The 25239-nt window shown below is 38.1% G+C and overlaps 1 protein-coding gene across 1 annotated transcript; it reads left to right on the plus strand.

The window, feature by feature from the left end:
• Positions 1 to 16: 16 nt before the first annotated feature.
• LOC5564456 (dual specificity protein phosphatase 18) lies at positions 17 to 24301 on the plus strand. Its single transcript, XM_021842082.1, has 3 exons — positions 17 to 718; positions 22891 to 23134; positions 23203 to 24301. Exons 1-3 carry the CDS (start codon positions 429 to 431, stop codon positions 23530 to 23532), a joined length of 864 nt encoding a protein of 287 aa, XP_021697774.1. The 5' UTR covers positions 17 to 428; the 3' UTR covers positions 23533 to 24301.
• Positions 24302 to 25239: the final 938 nt, after the last annotated feature.

A 25239-nucleotide genomic window follows, 5' to 3' on the forward strand; every position in this document is an offset into this window, starting at 1 on the left:
TTTGAGGCATTTCATTCTTGCTTTCTCGGTCGTTGGTCAGTCGCAAACTGAATTTCCAACTCGGAACACGTAAAACTGTATCGCTCTAGAAAAGCGCCTCAGAGCAAAGTAATAAAATCGTTCGGGGAGGAAAATAAAACATTCGCTTTTTTTCGTTCGGGGGAATCTGGAATGCGGTAGAGCAAGGCTACCCTCAGAAGAAGTGTGACCGAACGTTGAGATAAAAGTATCGATTTTTGCCATTCACCGATTGCCATTGGCAGCGAACTGAAATAGTGATTGTGGAGTGCTTAAGCTGCGAAGTGACATTTTGATAAATAGTGGATTTGCGGAAGGGCGTCTCGAAGAACTCGGTGCCAAGAAACGTGTTTCCTATTAAATTGTGATACATTTCTCCTAGTGAACGACAGAGAGATTGAGGAGGAAAAATGAAAGTGGTAAACATCAACAGTGTGAATCATCAGCATCACTTGGACGGGCTGCAGGCGACGCTGATGGAGGATCCCATCACTCCGAAAGCGACCTCCGATGTGGGAGAAGCTGCGATGATGGGTCAAGACACTCCGGGAGGTGAATCGCATGGGGGAGGTGGATGCTGCTCGGGAATCGTTCTGCCATCGAGCCAATCGAAAACCAATCAAATCCAAGCCCTGCTCGAACGACACGAAAATCCCCAGTCGGTTCCAGTGGCAGCTACAGCGGCCAGTAATCCCTCACCGTAAGTACCAACAGTATATTGACGTTGGGGTTTAGAGGGACTGAGTCAAGCGAAAATTATTTCTCATCTTAACGACTTTCCGCGCTTGTTGCAAATAATGGCACTTGTTTATAGTTCGGATTCCAATGTGCTGTTTCCACATATGCCTTCCACATTATTCAAAGTCTGCCATTCATGGGCGTAGCCAGAGGGCTACGAAACCTAATTGATTGGATCCTTGGAGGAATCTGTTTCCATGCGACTTATTTTTCTTAAGTTTTCAAAATCAAAAGTTTGTGTGCCATTTAAAATTCAAATCATGGAAAGCAAAAAACCTCACAGCTTAAGCAAAAGTTATTGTGGTTTAAAGGTGGTGCAATAAACTTGAAGGTTAATTTTCAAAGTGTAAAATATGTCCTTTAGTGAAGCATACATACCAAAGTAAAATGGTTAGTTTTTTTCACTTAATACTTGATAAGTTAGAAGGTTGGCGTTTCGACAAAGTTGCTCAGTAGATCAATGGCTATCTGGTAATGACGAACGTGATTGTGAATTCATCCGCCAAGTGGCACTAGTAACAAATTTACTTCAATCTACTATATCTGTGACTGATGAGCTAGAAAACAACTTCGGAAAAGTTGTACAGCAGATCAATGACTATCTGCCAGTAACTAATCTAGTTGAGAATGTATCCACTAGGTGGCGTTCACAGCAAATTGCCATCAGTGTTCTATATTCGAGATCCTGATAAGCAAGAAAGTTTGTATCTTTGTCAAAGTTATTCAGCAGGACACTAGATAGTCTATACTGCTAAGATATACCTGCTACCGCAAATGATAAAAAAAGATTTCTGTAGGCAATAGTCATAAGTGTGTGAATTATTATTTATTAGAGTGATAGCTCTGAACGAGTAAAGAAATAGCTAAATTTTCCTTATATTTTTTGTTTTGTTTCAACGATTGTGTAAAGAGTGCTCTGGAAGAAAAGCTTATTAGAATAGTATGAACTTCCTTTCGAGTCAGTTTTGAAACGAATTTGCGTGAGAGCGCATTTGCGTAGCTAGGACTTTTTTCTGGAGGGGGCCTAGGGGAAGCCTAGGAGGGAGCTAGCACATTCTTGTTTTACCGAAGTAATGTCGGTCACAATCTTCACAAATTTCGTACTTTATATAGATTTGCATTGATTTGATTTATTTGTGATTTTGTCCCTTATCGCTACACAGAAGTGATGCTTTCAAATATTTTTTTTACTACGGAAAATTTTAATTCTTTGAAAATCCAGTGAAAAAATCCTTTAAAAATCGTCTAAAAAGCTAACAAGGAATACCCCATTGAAATTCTTCCCCGAATTTTTCAGGTATCGGAGATTTCTTCATTAATTATTACTTAACTTTTCCAGTGCATTCTCCAAGAACTCCTTTACCAGTTTTCACTGAGCTCCTCCTGGGATACCCAAGGAAAATTATTCTTAGAGTTATTAGTTACTATTCAATAGATTTTTTCCTGAAGTTTTTTTAGGATTTTTTTTTTATTTTAACAGCACATTTCTCGATTATTGTGTATCATATTGCTTTGAAAACTGGGCAGAATAATTTCTTATTTCTAACATTTTTCCATAAATGTCTTCTACTTACTTTTTACAAATATAATCTACTTGACAGTTTGGAAAGGTTTAAAATATGATCCAGTTATTCATTGAAAACTTAATAATCACCGAAATCATCTTCAAGACCACCAAGAATCATCTTTCCACAAATTCTTCAAAGATTGCCCAACAGGTTTCTCCAACTTTGCTGTTGAGATGCTTCCTATAGTTTCTCTTCAAATTCCTTCAGATTATGTCTCCGAAATTCTTCTACGATTGCAAGAAAAATTCACAGCATAATTTAACGGGATATCCTGGATAAAAAAAATCTTACAGGTTACTCTTAGGGTTATTTCTAATATTCCACAAGATTTTCATAAACAATTAAACAATATTTAATCGAGAAAATTTTCTTAGCGATTTTTCATAGAAGTTCTCCACAGTTCCAACTGCATTTTTTCACAGGAAATTCTCCAAATGTCCCTTTAGATTCATCTGATAATCAATAGGAAACTGCTCCGCACATTCCTCAAAAATTCTATCTCGAAAATAGTAATTAAAAATTTCTTCAAAAAGGCGTGCCTACGAACATTTTTATAAGTTCAAACATTCCTATGAAGTTTATAGCGAAATACAATCAAATTCTCTTTCTTAAACTCTTCCACAAAAATACTTAAAAATTTCCCGATCAATCTGCTCAGGGATTTTTTCGGAGAATCATATTAATATGATTCTTCCGAACAATTAACTAGAGATCCGTCAAAGTATTTTCCAAAGATTTATCGATTCTTCTGTGATTTTTTTTAAAAGAAATGTTTTATCGGATTTACTGAAGGGTGTTGCAATTCATTCTTGAACTTCTGGAAAAAAAATTCCAGATTTTTTTTAATATCTTTTCAAATTACAATACGATTTTTTTGGATAATTTCAGCTTAAATGAAAGGTTTCACAAATTTTCCAATCATTGTATGCTTTATAAAGGCTACAAGCTCGTAATCCTACTTAAAATTGACAAACAAATTTCTCACTGCTCCCTTAAAAATTATCTTTATCTATTAAGAATTTCATATAAAAAAAATCACATACTAGGTATAGCTGTTGAAGTCATTCATGAATCTAGCTTTAGGCTAAGCTTCAATCCTAACTCTTTGAACCTCTTGATATTTTTCCTGAGATTCTTCAAGTATTTTCTCCAATAACAAATGCAAGGATGATTTCGTTAATCGTTACTGGAAGTACCTCCAATCATTCTAGTAAGTCGGTAACAATTCCTTAAGGCATATTTAGGAAAAGTTCATTAATAAATTCCTCTGTGCAAGTCTTTCCAGACTACTCCAAAAAATGGTCTATGAAGCCCAGATGGAACTATTTTCCATAAACAAAAGGAACAATTGATTTATGAATTGTTCTGGAAAATCTAGTGCTGAGAAGTTTATATGGCTCCCTAGATATTTCCACATAACTTATTTAAGAATCACAAACGGAATTCTGAATTAGAAGTAATTTTCCTTAAGTAATATTTTTTTATTCCTCGTTGAAATCCGAATCAATTTCATAAGAAATTTTTGAATGTTTTATTAAAGATTTTTGTGGGAGAACTTATGGTTAAGTACCTGGATTAATTTCAAAAGAACTTTTTGTACTTTGCTTTAAGGATTTTCAAGAAGAGCTTCTTCAGAAATTATTCCTGTTATTTTGAAGTACCGTAAAACGGGGTAACTTTGATAATGCGGGTAACTTTGATAGTGCGAGACCCACAACATATTAAACGAAATAACGAAGTTTCTGTTAATCAGTTAAGCAAAACAAATGCAAAAGTAAAGAGTATTAGTATGACACTTCATGTCAAAGCTATTTTCATTGGAATCAAGTGCATTTGAGGCTTTTTATACGAATATTAAAAATTGACACAATTTTAGCATTTTCGAAACGCTTACAAACAATCTGTTCTACGATCACTATTTGATGTAGTTTTGAATAGTTGGCCACTTATCTTTGACAGCCTAGTTATCATAGAACTTGAATACGGTCTCAAATCTCTTAGCGAATAGCATTTTCACAAACTGGGATCATTTTTGTAATCTAAGTCAGAAATTTCCATATAACATTAAACGCCTAGAGGTATGCAATGCCCTACAAATGTTGGTTATTCATTCAATTTTGTTCGATTCATACTCCATTATCAAAGTTACCCCAAAACAGAAAACCAACTTTCGATTATATGAAAAATTATATATCCATTCATAATAAATCTTTTGGCAATCTATCGACTGCAATCGATAACTAGGATGCCAGTACTTGTTTTAAAAATATAAATTATTATTCTTTGAAACAGCATGCATAAATATTCAAGTTTTCTTCGAAAAAACTATCAAAGTTACCCCGTTTTACGGTAGTTTTAAAACAATTCTTAGAGAAATTTAAACATACATCCCAGCAGAAATCTCTGTAGCTATCTGAAAGAAGTTCTTAGACTTCATTTTGGGCAGTTTCCATATCGACTGGTGGCCAAACATATATTTTCCATCTCATGTCATATTCGTAACACAGACAAACAGACGTATCACTTAGAACAAATCGCGACCAATTCATAGTCGCGAGGACATTAACGCCCAATGCTAAAATGTCAGTGTTTGACCGATGGACCAACAGCTGATGATGATATGAATCATTTTGCGATTTTCAATTATTACCTGAAATAATATTTAGCTGCTATCAAATGAATATCGAATGTGCACAGTTAAATTCTTCACGAACGTTTAGTTTACATATTAAAATACCCTTGGAAAATAATTCTAGCCTGGGACGACTTAGGACAAAAGAAGTATAAGATGGGTAAAGTTCCGATAACATTTTTTTTTTAAGTGTGGTCCTCACATTTTGTCGATCCAAAGTACGAAATTTTATTTCTTTTTTTTTCTAAAATATCTATTTAAGCAAGCTTTTGAACAATGTTTAAAGACATATAAAACATCACATTTATGCAGTATATTCCATGCAACGTATACAATGTGTTCGCACTGATTTTTTTTTATTTTTCTTAAAAACTCTATTTTGGCATACTGTGTCGATGAAATTACAAAAGATCTTGCTCTAGTATTCCAGAAATATCTTAATATAAATGTTAACTATTGAATGATGTTTAAGATGATCCTCTTAGAACAAGACATTTTTTTTCAATTATCGGCCTCCTGATCGTCCATAGTTGATTCATGAGAATCTCAGATAGTGTGTTCGGAAGGATTTCTGAAGGAAACTCTACAAAATTGCTCAAAGATTTTCTTAGAAAATTTTTCAAAAGAAGTTTTGGAGTAGTGTGTATGTTCATTTCATTCAAAATCTCTAAGAAAAACCCATTGGAGTGTACCCTTTCTTTTAAAATCTTTGATGTAATTCATGGAATGTAAAAGTTCTAAAAATCTTCTTGAGAGATTAAGGCCTGAAGAAATATCTTGAGGAAAACATGACAAGAGGGTATATGATGTTTACAAAAAAATCTTGGAAATACCTAAAAACAATATTCCAACAGGAATTTATTGAAAAATGCATAGTGCTTTCCTTGAAATTTTTTTGAGAATTCTTTGAAGTTGTTTATGGAGGGATCTTTGCTAAAGCTGTGTATTGAACACTCATAAACTCATGCCTTGTGTTTTGAAGCTAGAATTTCCGAAAAAAAAACTCCTCGATGAGCGCAAAATACCCCGAAAATAACGTCTCTGAAAAATCCCGAGATAAACTTTTGGGATTTTATTGACTTTAAAATTTCGAGCTCTCGTTTTGTGCACATTCATTAAATCTTTGTGCAACTTCGATTGTTCTGGCTAATCACTGTAGCAACTACGAGTTGTACGATCATCTATGGTCATGCTCATGCAGTCTGTCTTAGGAATTTCTTGGAGGAACTTTATGATATCCTTGCATAGTTCAAGAGGTCGTGTACAAAAGGGATCTGGCCCATCGTGACTACGCTCATGCTACCACTCATGAGGCTTATTGTACAAAGATTGAAAATATGTTTCAATTAAGCAAAATATGCGAATAAGATGTTTTGTTCCTGACCATCTCGACAGACCGCTATCGGAATCATCTTCGCGTCCACTGCCGCCTTCATTCCGACTCGAGAAGGAAACCGAAAAAATGCTCGACATTAAAGCGGAAAACGAGTAAAAATTGTTGTGCCCCAGAAGTTGCTATGGCAGTGACTGACCAGGCCAGGCCGGCGTTCGCCAGCTGACGATGAAAATCTGGTTACAGGAAGACGAAACAGAAATTCAAGGTAACGACGCATACCTCCGACATATAGACGCTTCTTTAGTCGGGTGGCGACGACAAATTCGACGACAGTGCGAGAGATAAAAATACGGCGCGCGATAAAATTGGAAAGGAATGTGGATTAGTTAGAGAGCTGCTATAGGGATGGGGTGAGCGTTGTTTTCGCGAATCAATTAAACAGGTAGATTAAGTGCTTTTGATGGTTTTCTTGAAGGGGTGCGTTAATGGGAGCAATTATTTTCGATAACGTATTCTTGGATTTATAATGTTACGAATTGTGTTGTTTCGGGTAAGGAGTGCACTTAATGTTCGAAACGTACAACAGAAACATTAATTGCTAGATTAAATGTGGTCCACATAATGTGATAACAACGCAAAATAAAAAACGTTAAACAGTTCAAGACATTCATCTAGCAGAATTAGATTCTTGACGGATGCCCTAGTAGAATACTTTCTTGCCCTTAATCTAGGTTGTTCAGGTGCGAAAGTCTTCATGGATTCCCAACAAGACAATTTGTGTATATATGGTGGACTTGTTGATAGAACACTGATAAGATGTTGGCTGATTACTTATGATTTTCTTAGCGAGTCATCTGCAAATATTCGTGATCCTGATGAATTCCTATTACATCGACATCGTTTCACAGTTTCGCTGTTATCAACTGAGAGCTTTTTTGTCAAGGTTGCCATTTTTGCATTCGTATATATTGTAGTAGGTCCTCGTGCCTACTATATACCCAAGGAAGTCAAGCAGGTCCTGTACTTCATAAATATCACTGAATAAATCGTGTGCTATTTCAAAAGCTCCACAAAGATTAACAAATCTAATAATGAGCAACTATCATCACTTTGAAACCACACGCCGACCCAACGTTTGATTTACGCCTGGTTTGACTTTTTGATCTCGCAAATTGCCAACAACGTCATCTACAGAAAGCGCTACCTACTAGAAAAATAAAACCTTCGATTGTACCCGAGTAGCGCAGCACATTAGTCAAAGTCAATTAAGGTCTCCTCCTGTCATCGGTTGCAGCAAGGAATGACAAATTTTATAAAGTAAACGGTGAACTGATGTCACGTAAATATATCGTTGCGCACCTGAGAGCGAAACTGTTCCTCGAGCGCTTGTTAACATCTCGTCAAAGCGAAACGAGAATTTCGGGAACTTACAAAGCGTTTGGCAATTTGACGATTCGCGAGGGGAACGGATGTTTTAATTAGCTGAAAATGCTGTTCAATCGAGTCGGAATTGGGAGCTGTTTATTTCCAATATAGGTATACTTTGAAAAACATCTCAACGCAGCTGCAAGCATTTTCGCTAACGACATTTCGAGAGTTCACCGTAGTAAGAAATGCCAAAATATCAACATCTTTACGTTGATGTAAGGAATTTGCACGTTCTGCAACAAATTCCATAGTGTGTACTACCGCACAGCAATGCAAGAGACTCAAAGAGGAATGTTAGCACCCAAGCTTAAATATTCAAAGGCCTTTCAGTGGACTGTCATATCTACATCTAACGAATGCAAATTTTCTAAAATGTACATAATACTATCTCCAAGGAACGTCGGAATGAGGAAACGTCTAGAGAGCAACTCGTGTCATTTCCAATTTGATATCTCGCGATTCTCAAGCGCGAAAAACTCATGCGACAAATGTCGTCACTAAGTACAGACATACCTCCACATTTTTTCCTTTCCCGTCACGCATTTCTAATATACCTTCTCTGAGGCAACTAGCTTCAACCAGCGGGTGCGTGTGTGACTTCAAAGCAATTCTGATGCAGTCATAGTGTAGTCGGCACAGCAGTCCCGACCACCGAGAACAAAACGGACGACGATATTCTCAAATATCGTCACGCCAAAAATAACGAAGCGCGTCGTGTTTCTGGGGTGCTGCCAACCAACGGAGGCCTAGAGGCGCGGTTCTGGTAGGTCCGAGAAGATGACCGATCGTCAAAGTTTGATCGTTGATCGACAGTTTTGTGTGTTATACATTGCGGGTGACTCAAATGAAGCCAGTTTTGACGTTGGATAACGTCTTACGGCAACATACTGGGGTACAATTTCGAAAAACGAAAAATCGCTCGCGTCACGAAAAGTGGTTAGATTTTGACTGTTAATAACTTACTAACGCCCGCATAAATTTTCAAGATTCTTGCACCAATCGATTGGAAATCTTTCTACGAACCTACTCAAATAATGAAAACTATTGATTTGCATGACTAAACTATTGAAAAATTGGTAAATATCGAGGCATGTCTTATTTTTCGTAGAAAAGCACATTTTTCTTGCTGTTATAAGGTTTTGACGTTTTGAAGTTTACATGTACCGTAATCCGGGGTAACATTGATCATTTTTTTTTGAATATTTCTTAAATATTTCGTTTGAAAATGCAAATGTTACAAATTTCATATTTTTAAAACAAGTACTGCTACCCATAGCTGGTGACTATATACTGCATTTTGTTTTTTTGAAAGATTTAAGCATGTTTAAAAAAATGTTTTAAGTGATTTTTTGATATTACTGATATGGGGTAACATTGATCACCTTTATAAACAACGTTCGGTAATATTGAAAATATCGTTGCTTACTTTAATCGTGGCCCCCGAAGCCGAATATGAAGGCCAAACTCTTACAAGTCATTTACTTTTTGAGTTATTTTAAAACTAAAAACATTTCGAACCACAGAATACGCCTAAAGGTAGGCAATTTCCTAAAGGAATTCTATATTCTTTTCAGTAATTCGTTAATGTTGCCTAATTGAACATACTTATGAAAGTTTTGACAACGGAATCGTTTTTGGCGATGCCATTTTTAGTAAGAACCGCATTTTCCTTGCTCATATCGTTTGCAGAACTTATGTGAGACATGAATCTTCGGTAGTGTCATCCTTAACGATTGAAATCATTGTTTCGAAAAGTTGATAAATTTACGCATAATGTAAACGTAATTTTCGCAAAAATCCTCACTTACATTAGCTTATGAATATAAGAAAGAGAAGCACCATTCGTGATTTGGAAATATTCCATCAATATTTGATGATACGAACTTTTTACGACATGAGTCATTCCGATCAATTTTACCCCGCTGATCAATGATACCCCGGATTACGGTACCGTAATTTCGGGTGAAATTGATCATTTTTCATGGTTTTTCTTGTCTGTTTTCAATCATGTTGAAAATGCCAAACAACTGAATACAAGTACGACGGTTAGCCTCTTTGGCTAATGTGCCAAAATTTTATAACAAAAGTGGTTTTAGTGCTAAAAATCATCCCTCAAATAGAAAATCGGGGAATCCCATTTCGGGGTGAAATTGATCACTTGTCAATGCGATTATTGTTATTTTTTTTAAACAACTCTACATAATGAATATGAGCTCCCTGAATCCGAATATGCTTGCAAAATTCTTAATTATGCAATATGTCAAGAAATAATGAATGGGTAATTTCAAGAATTGTGATAAAAACGCCTAAATGTAGGCAATTTCTTAAGGAAATACCTGATATCTAACAGAAATTTAATTATTTCAACCGTATGAGCTAATTGGTACGAGTTTAGAAGATGAAATCTGGCTCGGGGATATATTTTAGGCATCCTTACAAACTTTACTTACTTTGAATAATGCCGTTGGTGTCGTCGCTATCTACATGTAAATGCATGCTAGAGCGATCAGAGTATCAATTTGGCAAACAAAGAGCTAAAACTAATCAGCAACAACTAACTAGAAAACTAATCAACCAAAATTATAATTGATAAATGAATAAATTAATTAATCAATTAATAGTTATAGATGAAGTGTCTCTGGTTGAAACTCTTTTACATCGAATGCATTGTTGTTACCCGTTTTGTTTGAAATTGTGCTGCAATTCAATTTAAGCGCGTTCTCCACGGAAACGACGAGTCAGCTGGATGTCCTTCGGCATGATGCTGACACGCTTGGCGTGGATCGCGCACAGGTTGCTATCCTCAAACAAACCAATCAGTTAGGCCACTCGCTTCCTGCAGAACCATGACGGCCGAGCTCTGGAACCGCAGATTTGCCTCTACATTTCCTCGGATACCACTATGAAGCAGAAAAAGTTCTTCATGGTGCGGTATTTCTTCGAGTATCAAGAGGAGATCATGCCAATCATCATGACTGGCGACTTTAACATCGATTTGAGCAAAGAGGAGAACATGGAGCTCGCGGACTTCATGGAGAAGTACCTCAACCTCAAACTGGATTCCGAACCTACCTTAACCAATCATAGTGGATCATGCGTGGACCTAACGTTCGACCGGAATATTTGTTTGGGAAGCAAGAGTTATCGCTCATGCTTCTTCTTCCATCCACCGAGTCTATCGGTGTTAAAGTGTTGACCGAACCAAACTTACACCACAGATTTTCTGTGCCAACACACAATGTCCATAATAGGTCAGAATTCGCATGCAACAAATAATATGAAAATTGATTGGATTTTTATCAGTAGAAATCTTTCATAAGTTTGTGCCGGTCTCAAGCCAGGATATAGATGAAGCTAACGTTATCCAACGTCAACTTGGCGGTTGTATCTCGGAAACAACCTCTTACTTTTTTTTTTGGTAGACAGTTGCGGGTTACGTAAGATTTAGGGAGTTGTATAGGTTCGTCTGAGCATAACTCATACTTTACCGACTTCGACTCAAACAATACGCTTTTAAAGATTATTATTATTATTATGCTTTATTAGAGACACTTTACCACATATCTGAGTGGCATTCGTGTCTGTTTAATACTAATTTCGTACAAATTTTATCAGATTAACCTTTGTTAAATTTTATCAAACAATTCACAATCTTTGAGAAATTGTATCACTGCTTTTTCATTTTCAGCGTTATACGCGAGTATTTCAGCCATCGATCCATTTATACCACATTTTTTCCTACTTCCTTCGAGTCCTCTGCATTCCGTTATTATGTGCTGCACTGTAACTCGATCTCCACAATACGTGCATACAGGAGGATTGCTGTTGTTCATCAGGTGTGCATGGGTGAGGCGAGTGTGCCCTATTCGTATGCGAGTTAGCACGCGTTGTTCGGATGGGCATTTACGATCCAAGCTTTTAAAGATGAAATTTCGCTTTCATAAAGGTAAAAGAACAAACAATTGTCAAGCATTGCTTATAAGAAAATCAACTCCGTCTAACATTCCGATGGGTTTTTTTTATGGTTGGAAAAATATCACAATAATATTTCATTTCTTATATAGTCAAGGCCAATCTTAACAGGTGTCTGGAAAGGGTCAATATTATGCTTATGAAAAAAAGTCGTACTTTGTTTTTATCATGCATTATTATTGTTATTATTGCTATATATCCTAAAACGTAGTATCTGAACATGAATATTTTCATCATTTTTGGGATTTACTAAATAAATTGAATATTTTTGGTTCATCCTCTAAATTGGTATACCGTTTGGCTGCAATTTGTGTATCACTGATAGGCATAAAACAATGATATTTTTGGTTACCAGGGACAGTTTTAACCTTATCAAACAATTCCACCAATTCCTCTGACATTTTAACATATTGTTCATTAGATATATAACAGAAATTTAATTTGGAGATACATGTATCAGTTTGTTTCACTGCTCAGTCGAATAGTTCTCGCGGAGTTGCGATTGTGTTTCCATAGTCTTTTGCAAGACTTGCTCCTTTTGCCATTCGCTTGAGAGTGCCACCAATAGCGTCACCGGGGCCTTTGCCGTGGGATGTAGCAAAAACGTGCCATTTTGCTTCCAAACCATATATTTTCTTGAAATTTCATAAGCTGTCAATTTTTTTTCTAATTTTTACAATGAGCTGCAGCTCCATCTGACATAAAAATAATTTTTGAGAAATTTATTTTTTGTTTAACAAAATTTATCAATTTTGAAATAAATAGCTGAACTGCTACTGTGTCATGGGTCAACACTTCTGATATTTTAATAAAACTAACGTTTTCTAATTTATTATCTTTTTTATGGTAAATCTCGAATGGGTGTATCGTTGCTTGGGAATTATTCCAGTGATATCCTTGAGCAGCGTTTTGTATGATAAAACTGTAATTTTCAGAAAAGTCGCTAATTACCAATATTTCACCTTGTTTTTAGGAGTCTTTTTTGTTTCGTAGAAAAGAAGACTGTTCTTTGAAAATAAAATCATGAGCTTATCAACTTTCTCCACGAAATACGTAACAAATTCTACAACAGGCTTTATTATAGTTTCTAAGTTACAGCGATCGGTGGTGAACCATTGCTGAAAAACTACATTTTCTTTGTTGCTTTCCTCTAATCATTGTTGGTGACAAGTTTCGTAACTGGCTACGCCTTGTTTATACCGGCGCAACATCTTGAAATTTTAATGCTCGATAAATCTTGTTGATCCATTTTTAACTTGTTTTCACAAATGACTTAGATAAAATGAAAAGAGTTTTTTTTTTCTAAAATTTCACGAAATTTCACGACAGTCCCCCATACAACACTTTTTTGTAGGTCTTACCATTTTCGAGTTATACGGGTTTAGGGGCCCAGATAGCCGTAGCAGTAAACGCGCAGCTATTCAGCAAGACCAAGCTGAGGGTCGTGGGTTCGAATCCCACCGGTCGAGGATCTTTTCGGGTTGGAAATTTTCTCGACATCCCAGGGCATAGAGTATCTTCGTACCTGCCACACGATATACATATGCAAAAATGGTCAATTGGCATAGAAAGCTCTCAGTTAATAACTGTGGAAGTGCTCATAATAACACTGAGCTGAGAAGCAGGTTTTGTCCCAGTCGGGACGTAATGCCAGAAAGAAGAAAAAGGGTTTATAAAAAAGTAAAATAAAAACTTTGACCCTTTCCAAATGTTAGTCTAGATCGATTTTGAAAAAAACAAGGTATGTAAAGTTTCTTAGTTTCACATAGTCTTCACACCCAGAAAATTTCATTGAATTCTGAAGGGGTGCTGCCACATTAAAAGCAGAAAACTTCCAGCAACCACAATTGATGCTATTGGTATGCTTAAGGATGTATTTTAAGAAAAAACAATATTGCCAGGATGAGAAGCCACTTGACTACTGCATACTTTTCAATTTAGGGGCCTATTTTGTAAATCGAGCAGATTCATGTGACTCGTCTGTTTTCATTGTCGATCAAAGCAAGCTTGCATATTTCAGATGTCACCCGTCGACTCTCATAGTAATCCAGTCACATAGAGTGACAACTGTCGAAAAACTCGAGTGATTTTTTCGGTCGACAGTGACTCCAGTCGAGTCATTATGATCGACTCGACTTATAAAATAGACCCCTTAATCTTATCAGTAGGCATTAGCATTGAATAATCATATCTTCCCTATCCTGCTCGTAAATAGAACGCGACAGAAATGAACCTGTGCAAAAAAAACTACCTTAACCCTTTGGGGCCTGATTTTTTCCAAGAACTATTATACAGTTTTTTGAACGCCTTTCAATAGTTTTGGTGCTCAAAATGCTAAACATAACAAGAAATGATGACAAATATTTTTTTGGGAGGTGCTAGGTCTTCCAAACTGCTCTTGAGTTCATAACTTGAAGTCTATGCTTGTAATAACAACCTTGTTCATCATACAAGGTGATGAACTGTAATCTACCGTATATTCTGAACCTTCCGAGTGTTCAGCAAATATTATCAGATCATTTTGAATGTTCTAGATTATCTAATTTGTCGGGATGTTCAGTACATAAGATCTACAACGCGATGAGAGTCAGGATTTAGTGGTAATAAATTATTAACCACGAAACGAAGCACTTCCGAAACATGGTGTATTCGACAAAGTTTCCAGTCATAATTAGCGACATCTATTGGGAAGCATCCATAAATTATGTCACGTAAAAATATATAATTTTCAACCCCCCTGCTTTTCACCTTTTGTTTGAGAACAATTTGTGAAAACGTCAGTAGAGTCTAAATGCGTAAACGAGTAGAAACACGTTTTGAATATATGTGTTTGTCGACGAATCTTCTTCTTTTTTCTTGGCATATCGTTCCCACTGGGAGGAAGCTGGCTTCTCAGCTTAGTGTTAGTTTAGCACTTCCACATTTATTACCTGAAATCTTTCTCAGCTAATCACCTTTTTGCATGGATATATCGTGTGGCAGGCATGCGCTAATACTCTGTGCCCAAGGAAGTCAAGACTCTTTTCTTTACGAAAAGATCCGGTAATCGTCATACAAATCTCGAGCTCTACTTCTTTTTTGCAATCGTGCAACACGACTATCCGTGTAGAGGCGTCACTACTGTACTGTCACAGACAAACAGACGTAACACTCTTGAGAAGCTCATGGTACATGCGTTTAACGATTGAATAATTATAAACGAATCATTCTATTGATATTTACTCCTCTTTATTGATGTTAATCAAACCCTAGCAGCAAACCATGCGACCAGAGCCGACCCCCAGGTTCACAGATTTCGATTGGTTATGTAAGCGAAGCAACTGCTGTTACGGACTACGACTGTAGATTTCAGGGACTGCTGCAGGGCTTTGCGGATGACCCTGAGTATCTCAAAAGTATTTAGCAATACCATTTGATCACACGGAAAGTTCAGTGAACCTGGTAGATTTTTCTTCTTCTTCTTCTTCTTCTTGGCGTAACGTCCCCACTGGGACATAGCCTGCTCCTCAGCTTAGTGTTCTTTGAGTACTTCCACAGTGTGGCAGGCACGAAGATAAAGGGTGTCCACGATGAAATTGCCACACACAAAATTGATTCGCAAAATTCGAGTTTTCATCCGATTGCCATCAAATTTTCAGGGATTGAGAAATAACTATTAAACTTGGGTTTACATGCAAAAAACGGTTGATTCACAGGTTGTGCAGAATCTCATGGCCGGGGTTGAGGCCAAGGTGCGGGCATTTACGTATGGACTGTAAATAAAATACGAGTAAAATGGTAAAATGAAGTTTAATAGTTATTTCTCAATCCCTGAAGTTTTGATGGCAATCGGATGAAAACTCGAATTTTGCGAATCAATTTTGTGTGTGGCAATTTCATCGTGGACACCCTTTACTCTATGCCCAAGGCAGTCAAGAATATTTTCATTACGAAAAGATCCTGGACCGACCGGGAATCGAACCCGGAACCCTCAGCATGGTCATGATGAATACCCGCGTCTTTACAGCTTCGGCTATGGGGGCCCTGTGTAACCTGGTAGATTATATAACTGAACTCTATTTAGCGAAAAAAAAAACACTGCCACAAGGGCAGATTTGAAGTTCTGAGCTCCAGGATAGTTTGGAAAAGCTTTTGAGATTCTCAGAGGTCAATAGATTCCGTTTGAGTTGAAAATATTATTATTTGCAGCGTTGCCAGATCTACGGAAATTTCCGTAGATCTACGGAATTGAGCACTTTCTACAGATCCGTAAGATAATTCTACGGAAAATGTATATTTTCTACAGAAAGCTACGGAAATTCTCATTATTCTACGGTAATTTACGGATTTTTCCAACGGAAATCTACGGAATTGCAATACCGGGGATCTCTTCCCCCGCTTATCACTTTTCGTCTACGGAATGATTTCCAAAGAAATCTGGCATCGCTGATTATTTCTAGCGCAAGCAACTACTGCTGTTAATTTTGAGAATTGAGCTTCGGGATAGTCTGAACGTCGTAGAATGTCCCAGGACATGAAAAGGCATGTGAATCAGCGTTTTTCTTGACATAATAGGTATGTATTACCAAGTACGAACATCAATTGTATTTACAAAAGGAATTTTAAGCTACTTTTATACTAATTATTCTATTTGTCAGACTTCTGCATGTTTAGGATGTTCTAGGTTGCCAAGTAGGACATTAAGGCATACACCTAAATTTTTTCCCTGACAGAGAAGTATATTTGCAAGGACTTTTCCGAAGACAGTAAATTTTATTCATTGGTTCTTTTTATACAGCCATTTTTCGACTGCGGTCATAAATGACCGTTCTGGCCCCAAAGGAAAAACTTTGATCATTTTAGCGAGAAAAGTTACTGGAACAAGGGTAGACCTGAAGTTCTGAACTCCAGGGTAAATTGGAGGGCCTGGAATATCACCAACGTTCCTTGAAATAGCCAATCGATCTGTGAGAAGGTTCAGTGAACATGGTAGATTATATAACTTCACTCAGTTTAGAAGGAAATATTACTGGAAAAATAGTAGACCTGAAGTTCTGAAGTCCTGGGGAAATTTTGAAGGATCTGCAATACCTCAATCGTTCCTTGAAACAGCATATTGATCCATGAGAAGGTTCAGTCAACATAGTAGATTATATAACTTCACTCAGTTTAGAAAGAAAAAATACTGGAACAAGGGAAGACCTGTAGTTCTGAACTCCAGGGTAATTTGGAGGGCCTGGAATACTCCAAACGTTCCTAGAAATATCTTTTTGATTCGTGAGAAAGCTCAGTGAACATTAAATAACTTCATCGTTTAGTAAGAAAAATTACTAGAACAATTGTAGATCTGAATTTCTGAACACCGGGGTAATCTGGGTGGCTCGGAATACCCCAAACGTTCCTTGAAACAGCTAATTGATCCGTGAGAAAATTCAGTGAACATGTTAGATTTTATAACTTCACTCAGTTTAGCGAGATAAATTTCTTGAACAAGTGCAGACCTGAAGTTCTAAACTCCAGGGTAATTTGGAGGGCCTGGAATATCCCAAACGTTCCTTGAAAGACCTTATTGATCCATGAGATGGTTTAGTGAGCATGTTAGATTATATAACTTCACTCAGTTTAGTGAGATAAATTACTGAAACAAATGTAAACCTGAAGTTACGAACACTAGGGTAATTTGGAGGGCCTAGAATACCCCAAACGTTCCTTGAATTAGCCTGTTGATCCGTGACAAGGTTCAGTAAACTTGGTAAGTTATATATCTTTACTCAGTTTAGCAAGAAAAAATACTGAAATAAGTGTAGAACTGAAGTTCTGAACTCCAGGGTAATTTGGAGCATCTATAATATCCCAAACGTTCCTTGAAACAGCCTGTTGATGCATGAGAGGTTTAGTGAACAGGAAAGATTTTATAAATTCACTCAGTTTAGCGAGATAATTTCTGGAATAAGTGTAGCCCTGAAGTTCTGAACTCCAGGGTAATTTGGAGGGCCCGGAATACTCCAAACGTTCTTTAAAACATCCTATTGATACGTGCGAAAGTTCAGTGAACATGGTAGATTATATAACTTCACCCAGTTTAGCAAGAAATACTACTGGAATAAATGTAGACATGAAATTCAGATTTCCGGGGTAATTTGGAGGGCCTGGAATACCTCAAACGTTTCTTGAAGTAGCCTTTTGATCCGTGACAAGGTTCAGTAAACATTGTAGATTATATAACTTCACTCAGTTTAGCGAGAATAACTACTGTAACAAGTGTAGACCTGAAGTTCTGAACTCCAGGGTAATTTGGAGGGCCTGGAATATCCCAAACGTTCCTTGAAATAGCTCTTGAGATTCGCAGAGGTTGGTAGATTCTATTTGAATTTGTAATGTTATTGTTTTTAACCCAAACAATTACTGTTACGGTTGTAGATTTCAAAGAGTGTGCTTCAGGACAGTTTGGACGTTCTAGAACATCCCAGGACATAGCAAAGCAAGTGAAATAGTGTTTTTGTTAAAAAAGTAATTCTGTATTATCTAACCTGAACATCATTTATGTTCACAAACAGCATTTCACGCTTCGTATGTACTTATAGTTCAATTTTCCAAACTTCAGGATGTTCAGGATGATCTATGTTGTCAATTAGGTCATAAAGGCATATACTTCATATTTTTCTCTGATAAAAGAGTATATTTGGGACAACTTTGCCGAAGACAGTATATACATTTGTTCATTGGTTCTTTTTTTACAGCCTTTTTTGTACTGCGGTCATATATGACCGCGCCGGCCCCAAAGGGTTAAGGGACGGTCCATTAATTAGGTAAGACAATTTTTGGGATTTTTCAACCCCCCCTCCCCCCATGATAAGATTTTTTGTATGAAAATCCAAAATAAATTGTATGGCGTGTAAGAAATCTCAAACCCCCCCCTCCCCCCATAACCCCTTACATAATTAATGGACAGCCCCTAAATAGGGCACAAAATCACTGCTCGGCACTAACCCAGCTGTAGCCTGTCCTGCAAAGCGAAGCATCGCTATCGGATTCCTTGCTCAACAATCACCGGATCGTCATTTCAAGCCGCAACATACAAAATATGACCAAAAACCAGACCAGACCGCAGCGGGCCAGACGAGAGAAAAAGGATGCAAATATTTTTGTTTTGGTTTGCTCTTCTCACAGGCGTTACACTTTTTGACAGTCAAATGCAACGTTTCGGAAGGTGCAGCATTAAAGCAGCCCGTTATTTCGCCAAAACCTGCTATGAAGAAGCACTACTGGCAACTTTATGTCCAACAAACATTACATGCTTTGCCGTGGAGACACATATACTGCTAAATGAAAGCTATTTGAAATGCTTATTGGTTAGGGACGATTCAAATATGCCGTCCATCGTTTTTCGAGATTTCTAGACCCCCCTCCCCTCTCTGTCACGCTTTTTCCAATACCTTATACACGTACTGTCACACTTTCGTAGACCCCTCCTCCCTCCCCCAAATGATGGACGTCATTTTTGAATGACCCCTTACTTTGGTAACCATTACCTCTGTTATTCCTTCGTGTCCAGTTTTCGCCAATCATGGACCTTTTGGGTCTGTTTAACATGACGACGAACGCGATGACAGTCTAATTTTTGTAATTTTGTAATCCTCCCCATTGAAAGGTGGTCGGTTGGCTAACTTTATGACTTCGGGAAGCCCTTCTCTGCGAAACACTTCGTCGAGAATCTTCTTTGTGTTTTCGAAACTAGTCGATCTCAATTGCATATCTCGATCTGTAGGCAATAATCACTAAAATCGAAATTCCAAGAGCGTTCGTTTCCCAAACCGTCTTAGGCGCAAATTTCCGCTTCATTAATGTCGATTCTCCGGTCTGCCGTTTGAACACAAACTCGTTCACAGAGAATACTTTCGAGCTTTGCTGTTGATGGATGGCCAGTATGTACTACCTAAAGAGTTTAAGACCGCAGCTGGTCAGGAGTAACAACGCAACCTAGCTTTGTCAGTACTCCATCTTTCATCAGTACATTTTCGGACACCGCTTGAAACCTACTCAAACATTTCAACCATTTTCCTGAACATAAGACTTCAATTACCTGTAATTTTAAAGTAAGATAAACCAAAATTGAAAAATTAATTCCATAATATACCTGCTGTAAGCTTTTGTCCGTTTTAGTGTACTCCTTGATTTCATCTTCAGTTATAAAGCCAACAGCATTCGCTTAGCCCATATACTACTTCCCAAGGGTTCATTTCCTCATCGAATGGTTTGTCGAAACCTTGATACAATCGTGAAGATGGATTTGCTATACTGTCACTTCCTTTAACGTACTCTATCTTGTAATTATACAGACTGAGCCTCAATGCCCAACCATCTGCTCTAGTTAGAGTTCTTTTAGTGTTTTCCCTTGATCGGTTGAATATAAAAGCAACTCCTTTTGTGTCGTACGCAAGGTGAATTCCCGACCCAGCAAGAAGTACGAGAAGTGTTCGACTGCCCAGACTGCTGCAAGAGTTTCTTCGGCTCTCGATGCCCGTCGTTGTCGTCATCTCCAGAAACGTTGATTCTTCTCAACTGCTTGTCTAGCTGCTGGCGGCACTGTGCAGTTACCCTGTCAGCCGATAAGCGTTGGATATTGAAGTTCAGCTTTCTGTTAGTTCTGGAACTCGTGACGTTGGATAACCTCGCCCGAAATTTAGCTAGAACGAGATATTGTTTCTAGCCAATATTAGGGCCTCGAAAGGTCCTTCCATGACACCTGAGAAATATCGCCTACCAACCAGCACGTGGTCTATTTGGAAGTAGGCATCGTCACTCGGGTGTAGCCAGGTGTGTTTGCGGATATTCTTGCATGCAAAGTAGGTACTGCTGATTGCTATACCTCTCAGCTACTAGAGGGTTATAAGTATCAGGTTATCATTAACGGAACAACGGAGTAACGGAATGGAGTCTTTCCGTTCCAATGACTGATTGGAAAAAGTTTTTTATTTTCGATCTGCGCATTTGCGTCGACGAAGACTATCTTACCATCTTGTCGATTCGGTCGCCTACCGGTTTCTACCGAATAACTCGCCTCATCTGCTTCCCAATCACAATGAAGCCAACTCCACGTTCTGTTCTGTCGCCACCGCTGTAGTATGTATGGTACTTGAATGAAGTATTGGCGATGGGATCCACCTCTCGAAATTCACATTCCCCCGTTTTAGGCCATCGTATTTCCTAGATAGCTGCCACGTTCACGCTGACATTCCGCAGTTCACCAGCCTGAAGCCCAATACATCTTCTTCTTCTTCTTGGCATTAACGTCCTCACCGGGACAGAACCTGCTTCTCAGCTTAGTGTTCAATGAGTACTTCCACAGTTAATAACTTAGAGCTTTTTTGCCAAAGTTGCCATTTTCGCGTTCGTATACCGTGTGGCTGGTACGATGATACTCTATGCCTAGGGAAGTCAAGGAAAGCTGCATTACGAAAAGATCCTGGACCGACTGGGAATTGAACCCAGCAGACACCTTCAGCACGACTAGCTTTGTAGCTGCGGACTCTAACCACTCGGCTAAGGAAGGCCCTGTTCTCACATATGTAATCTGGATTTTTTGGATAAAACCGACTTTCATTGGACGCCAAAATCCAACCCAAGATCCTAGATTGAAATTCCACACATCGAACTGGTGACCTCAGCGCGCACAAAGGTGTCAATCCCACACAGGCGGAAATGTCCAAATGGTCCTCGTCTGCTTTTGCAAAAAACTATTCTTAGAACCCCACGAAAAGCACCAGGCGACTCCATCATTATTACTTGTACATGAACACTCCCGTGCAAAAGTTTTGGTTCGCCAGCTAAAAAAATGTACGTGTTTGTACGTATCTCAGGGATTACACGTCTAATTGGAAATCTTAATGGCCCATTCGAAAGGCAATGAATGATTCTTACTTTGTATGTACTCTAACATACAAATATACTTTAATTTAATTTGGTAAACTAAAATTTTACTTAAAGTTGTGGCAATTTTGCAAAATTACAATTATAAAGTATGATTGATTTTCTCAACATTGAATAGACAATGTAGTACACAAAATACAAAAAAAAATCAAAATACCTTCAAAGTAAGTTTAGCTCATTGGTTTTCAAAATGAGCGATAGAAAGTTTTGATTGAACGTTCAATCACAGAGATATGGATAAAATCCTTCTGTACGTTTTTAGAAGGTGATCCTAAAAATTTGCACCGGAGTGTACATTCGGAATGCTCTTTGTTACTTACTGGTCACTCGAGCGGTTATAGAAATGTGGCGCTTGTTTTTAGCGCGGGGTAAATTCACTCGGGGGTATTTGACAGCGGGAGGTTAATTACAGTGGCTTTTACGACTGAGAATGCTCAGGTCCACACCCATATGGAAACGGTCCCCGCCGTAAGTGCTGACGATCAGCGAAAGGAATTTCACACGCGAATCGCATGAGTAATGTGGAGCAGTTTGGCCTCCGCTGGGCGGAAGACGCGTGCAGCTCTCAGTCGGGAGTGTGTTAATGGAAAATGGGGACGATGAACGAGGGTGAAGGGAACGTCCATCGCTCGGTCAGCAGAGGAATGTATTTCTACGTTTGACAGGCTGGCGCGTTATTAAAGTCAGTTTGAAGCACCATCTAGAGAGTCAGCAGCCAGATGGGGTGCTAAAGATTGAGATGAATGACTTCTCAAATGGGACATGAATGCCATATGAATGGGAAAACTGGGACTATCACTAATCCGTTGTCAATCTCTTAGGCATTAAGATTCATTACATTTCAAATTTCAGCGTACTAATTTGAGACCTCAAACATCAAGCACTTATCGTAGCCATAGAAGGTTGCACGATTTTACTTTAAAATTATTGTTTATTTTATTCAATATTTCTTCCAATGTTAGGTATTCTATGTAAATAATCATTGCTATACCAGTGATGGAGCTTCAGTGTTTCTTCTCTTCAAGATGTTTGAAAAGAAATTCGCGATTTTTAAGAGTTTCCGGCAAACCGCTACAGTCTCCTTTCTTTGCGATTTGGAAGGAAACCTTGATTCCCCTAATGGAGTTTAAGATCTCCTGCCTATATCCTCCAAATTCGGAACAAATGATCACGATTGACGGAACCTTTGGTTTCCTTACTCGAATCGAAGAATATGAATACTTTTGAAATAAAATTCTGCCGTTGCAATTTACTTATCACTCTATTTTACTCTTCATTTCCGTTTCCAGATATTCCATCACAGCCGTATCGAAGCTCCTAAAGAATCTATACCTCTGCGGCGGAAGTGCAGCCACGGTGCCCACAATGCAGCAACTTGGCGTCACGCTGGTGATCAACGCTACGACTGAATCGGAACTTCCAAACACTCCATTGCCCTGTGATGAAACTGGTTATCTGCGGGTACCGGTCAAGGATAGCCGCGAAACGGACCTGGACCGATACTTCAACGAAGTGGCCGATCGTATTGAAGAGGTGAGATCACTGGTTCTCTCCATATCCTTCATCTAACTAACGATCTTCATTCCTTATCCCCATAACAGGAATCCCAACGCAACGGCATAACCCTCGTTCACTGCGTAGTCGGAGTCAGCCGGTCGGCTTCCCTGTGCCTAGCCTACCTTATCAAGTACCATCGGATGAGCCTGAAGGACGCCTACCAGCACGTGAAAGCCCGGCGACCCCAAATCCGACCCAACGTAGCCTTCGTCAAACAACTGATGGAGTTCGAGTTCAAACAGACCGGTCGCCGCTCCGTGTCCCTCGTGTACTGCCATTCCCTAGACCAGGAACTGCCGGACATCTACGAGCCGGAGTTTCGCACCATGGAAATGCTGTACCACAAGTTCCGGCGGAATATTGCTCGTCGTTAGGAGCTAACGGAAGCTCATGCGATCCAATCCGATTCCTCTGTTCGTAAAATGATCTGTATTCGCCACGTAAGACACAGCACAGGACGCAACGTTAATGTCGACTGTAGGCTTAATGAAGACAAGTTCAAATATTTAATCGCGCTGATTATTAAAACTAGGTACTGGAATGATGTGTTTTCACTTCACACAAGTATTGATACTAATTATGTATACTAAGAGTAAAGATTGCTAGGTTAAGGTGTCAACCGTTTTAATACTGTTAGAAAATAAATCGCACTTACTATAAGAATTTCGGAAAAAATCGGTGAAACTAATGCGATTTTCTATGAAATTTGATCGATCTTCGGTAAACTTTTACCACACTTCAGTAGAACTCATTACTAAGAGTTAAGCGGTGTAAAATTCGATAATAAATCGGCAAAATAGAATAAATTGCCTAGCTATTCAATGTTTGGTAAAAAAATCGACAAAAAATTGGAGCTCTTTCTTTTATTCAATATTGTAATTAAAAAAGGGTCCAAAACCGTTTAGAAGAAATGTCTTCGTAATATCGCAGAAATGCTAGTTTTAAAGGTAATTTCTTTCGAAAAAACTAAGACACATAAATTCGGTGTGATTTTTGTGATAATCGATTTATGTCTCCAAATCAGTTTCGACATCTTTCTAACAGATATCTCTATCTAAGTTCGTTAAATCTAGAATGTTAAGAGAATGCATGTATTTGTTTATGAGAACACAATTCAATAAAGGCATATTATGAAAAAATGTACACATCGATTTTTAACAATGGACAGTATCACATTAGTTTTCAACTAATTTAATACTTGATGGGCCACGATTCTGTCACTCCACAATAACGTATCAACTAAGGTTTACGTTTTAGAAGAAAGTATGGTTAAAAATCATGGTGACGCTGTACAAAACAGAATTACAATCCAGAAATTGCAGAATGGTTTCGGGTCAACAATTGATTTCGAACCACCCAGCAAAGCACGTCCTGACGGCAGTGGACCCAGAAAATCAATGGCCTCTTCACACCAAGGTTTATCAGGCATCCTGGTTCGACACATTGGTTCCGGAGGTCCGACCGCTGACACAAGTGTACATGATTCACAGTGTTTCACGAATTTCTCGACACAATCGTCTATCTTGGGCCACCAAACTTTTTGTCTTAAACGACGCTTCATAATACTCATGCCCGGATGACCACCCAACTAACATTCACTCATTTAACAAACACCATTATGGCAGTTTTATCCAGCATCATGTTTTATAACATTTTAATAATTTCCATGGCCAACCTTTGTTAAAGCATTGTTCACACAAATTTGGAGAAACTTTAGAGCATGTCGTTGAATACCAACTTTATTTTTCAGCTTTAAAAACGTTTTACAAGCATTTAGTTCAGCTGGTCTAAAAATAATTAAAGACTAATAAAAACAAAAAAATATTTTTCTAGGCACTTTATAAATGTAGTGTGCACAATTATTATGATAGTATAACATTCTTATTTAAAAATCGCCTGTATACTGGATTCGAACTCGAGACCTTCCAATCGTCAGCGGTATGCCTTGCCATCTGCGCCATCCTAGAATTGATGAATATACCGTCCAGTGCAAAATATAAACTTCTCATAGCTGAATATTGACCATGTTCGAGCTTCTATTCGATAACGTCTAATCAACACATGGTACGCTAATCTACAAC

This window comes from Aedes aegypti, chromosome 2 (assembly GCF_002204515.2).
Source record: "Aedes aegypti strain LVP_AGWG chromosome 2, AaegL5.0 Primary Assembly, whole genome shotgun sequence".
In the NCBI taxonomy this organism is placed as follows: Eukaryota; Metazoa; Arthropoda; class Insecta; order Diptera; family Culicidae; genus Aedes; species Aedes aegypti.

Bases quoted from the DNA above. Each gene is read 5' to 3' on its own strand.
- LOC5564456 (XM_021842082.1), top strand. From the start codon at position 429: ATGAAAGTGGTAAACATCAACAGTGTGAATCATCAGCATCACTTGGAC. The intron at 719-22,890 runs GTAAGTACCAAC...TTCCGTTTCCAG, and splicing joins GCGGCCAGTAATCCCTCACC to ATATTCCATCACAGCCGTAT. The intron at 23,135-23,202 runs GTGAGATCACTG...TCCCCATAACAG, and splicing joins TGGCCGATCGTATTGAAGAG to GAATCCCAACGCAACGGCAT.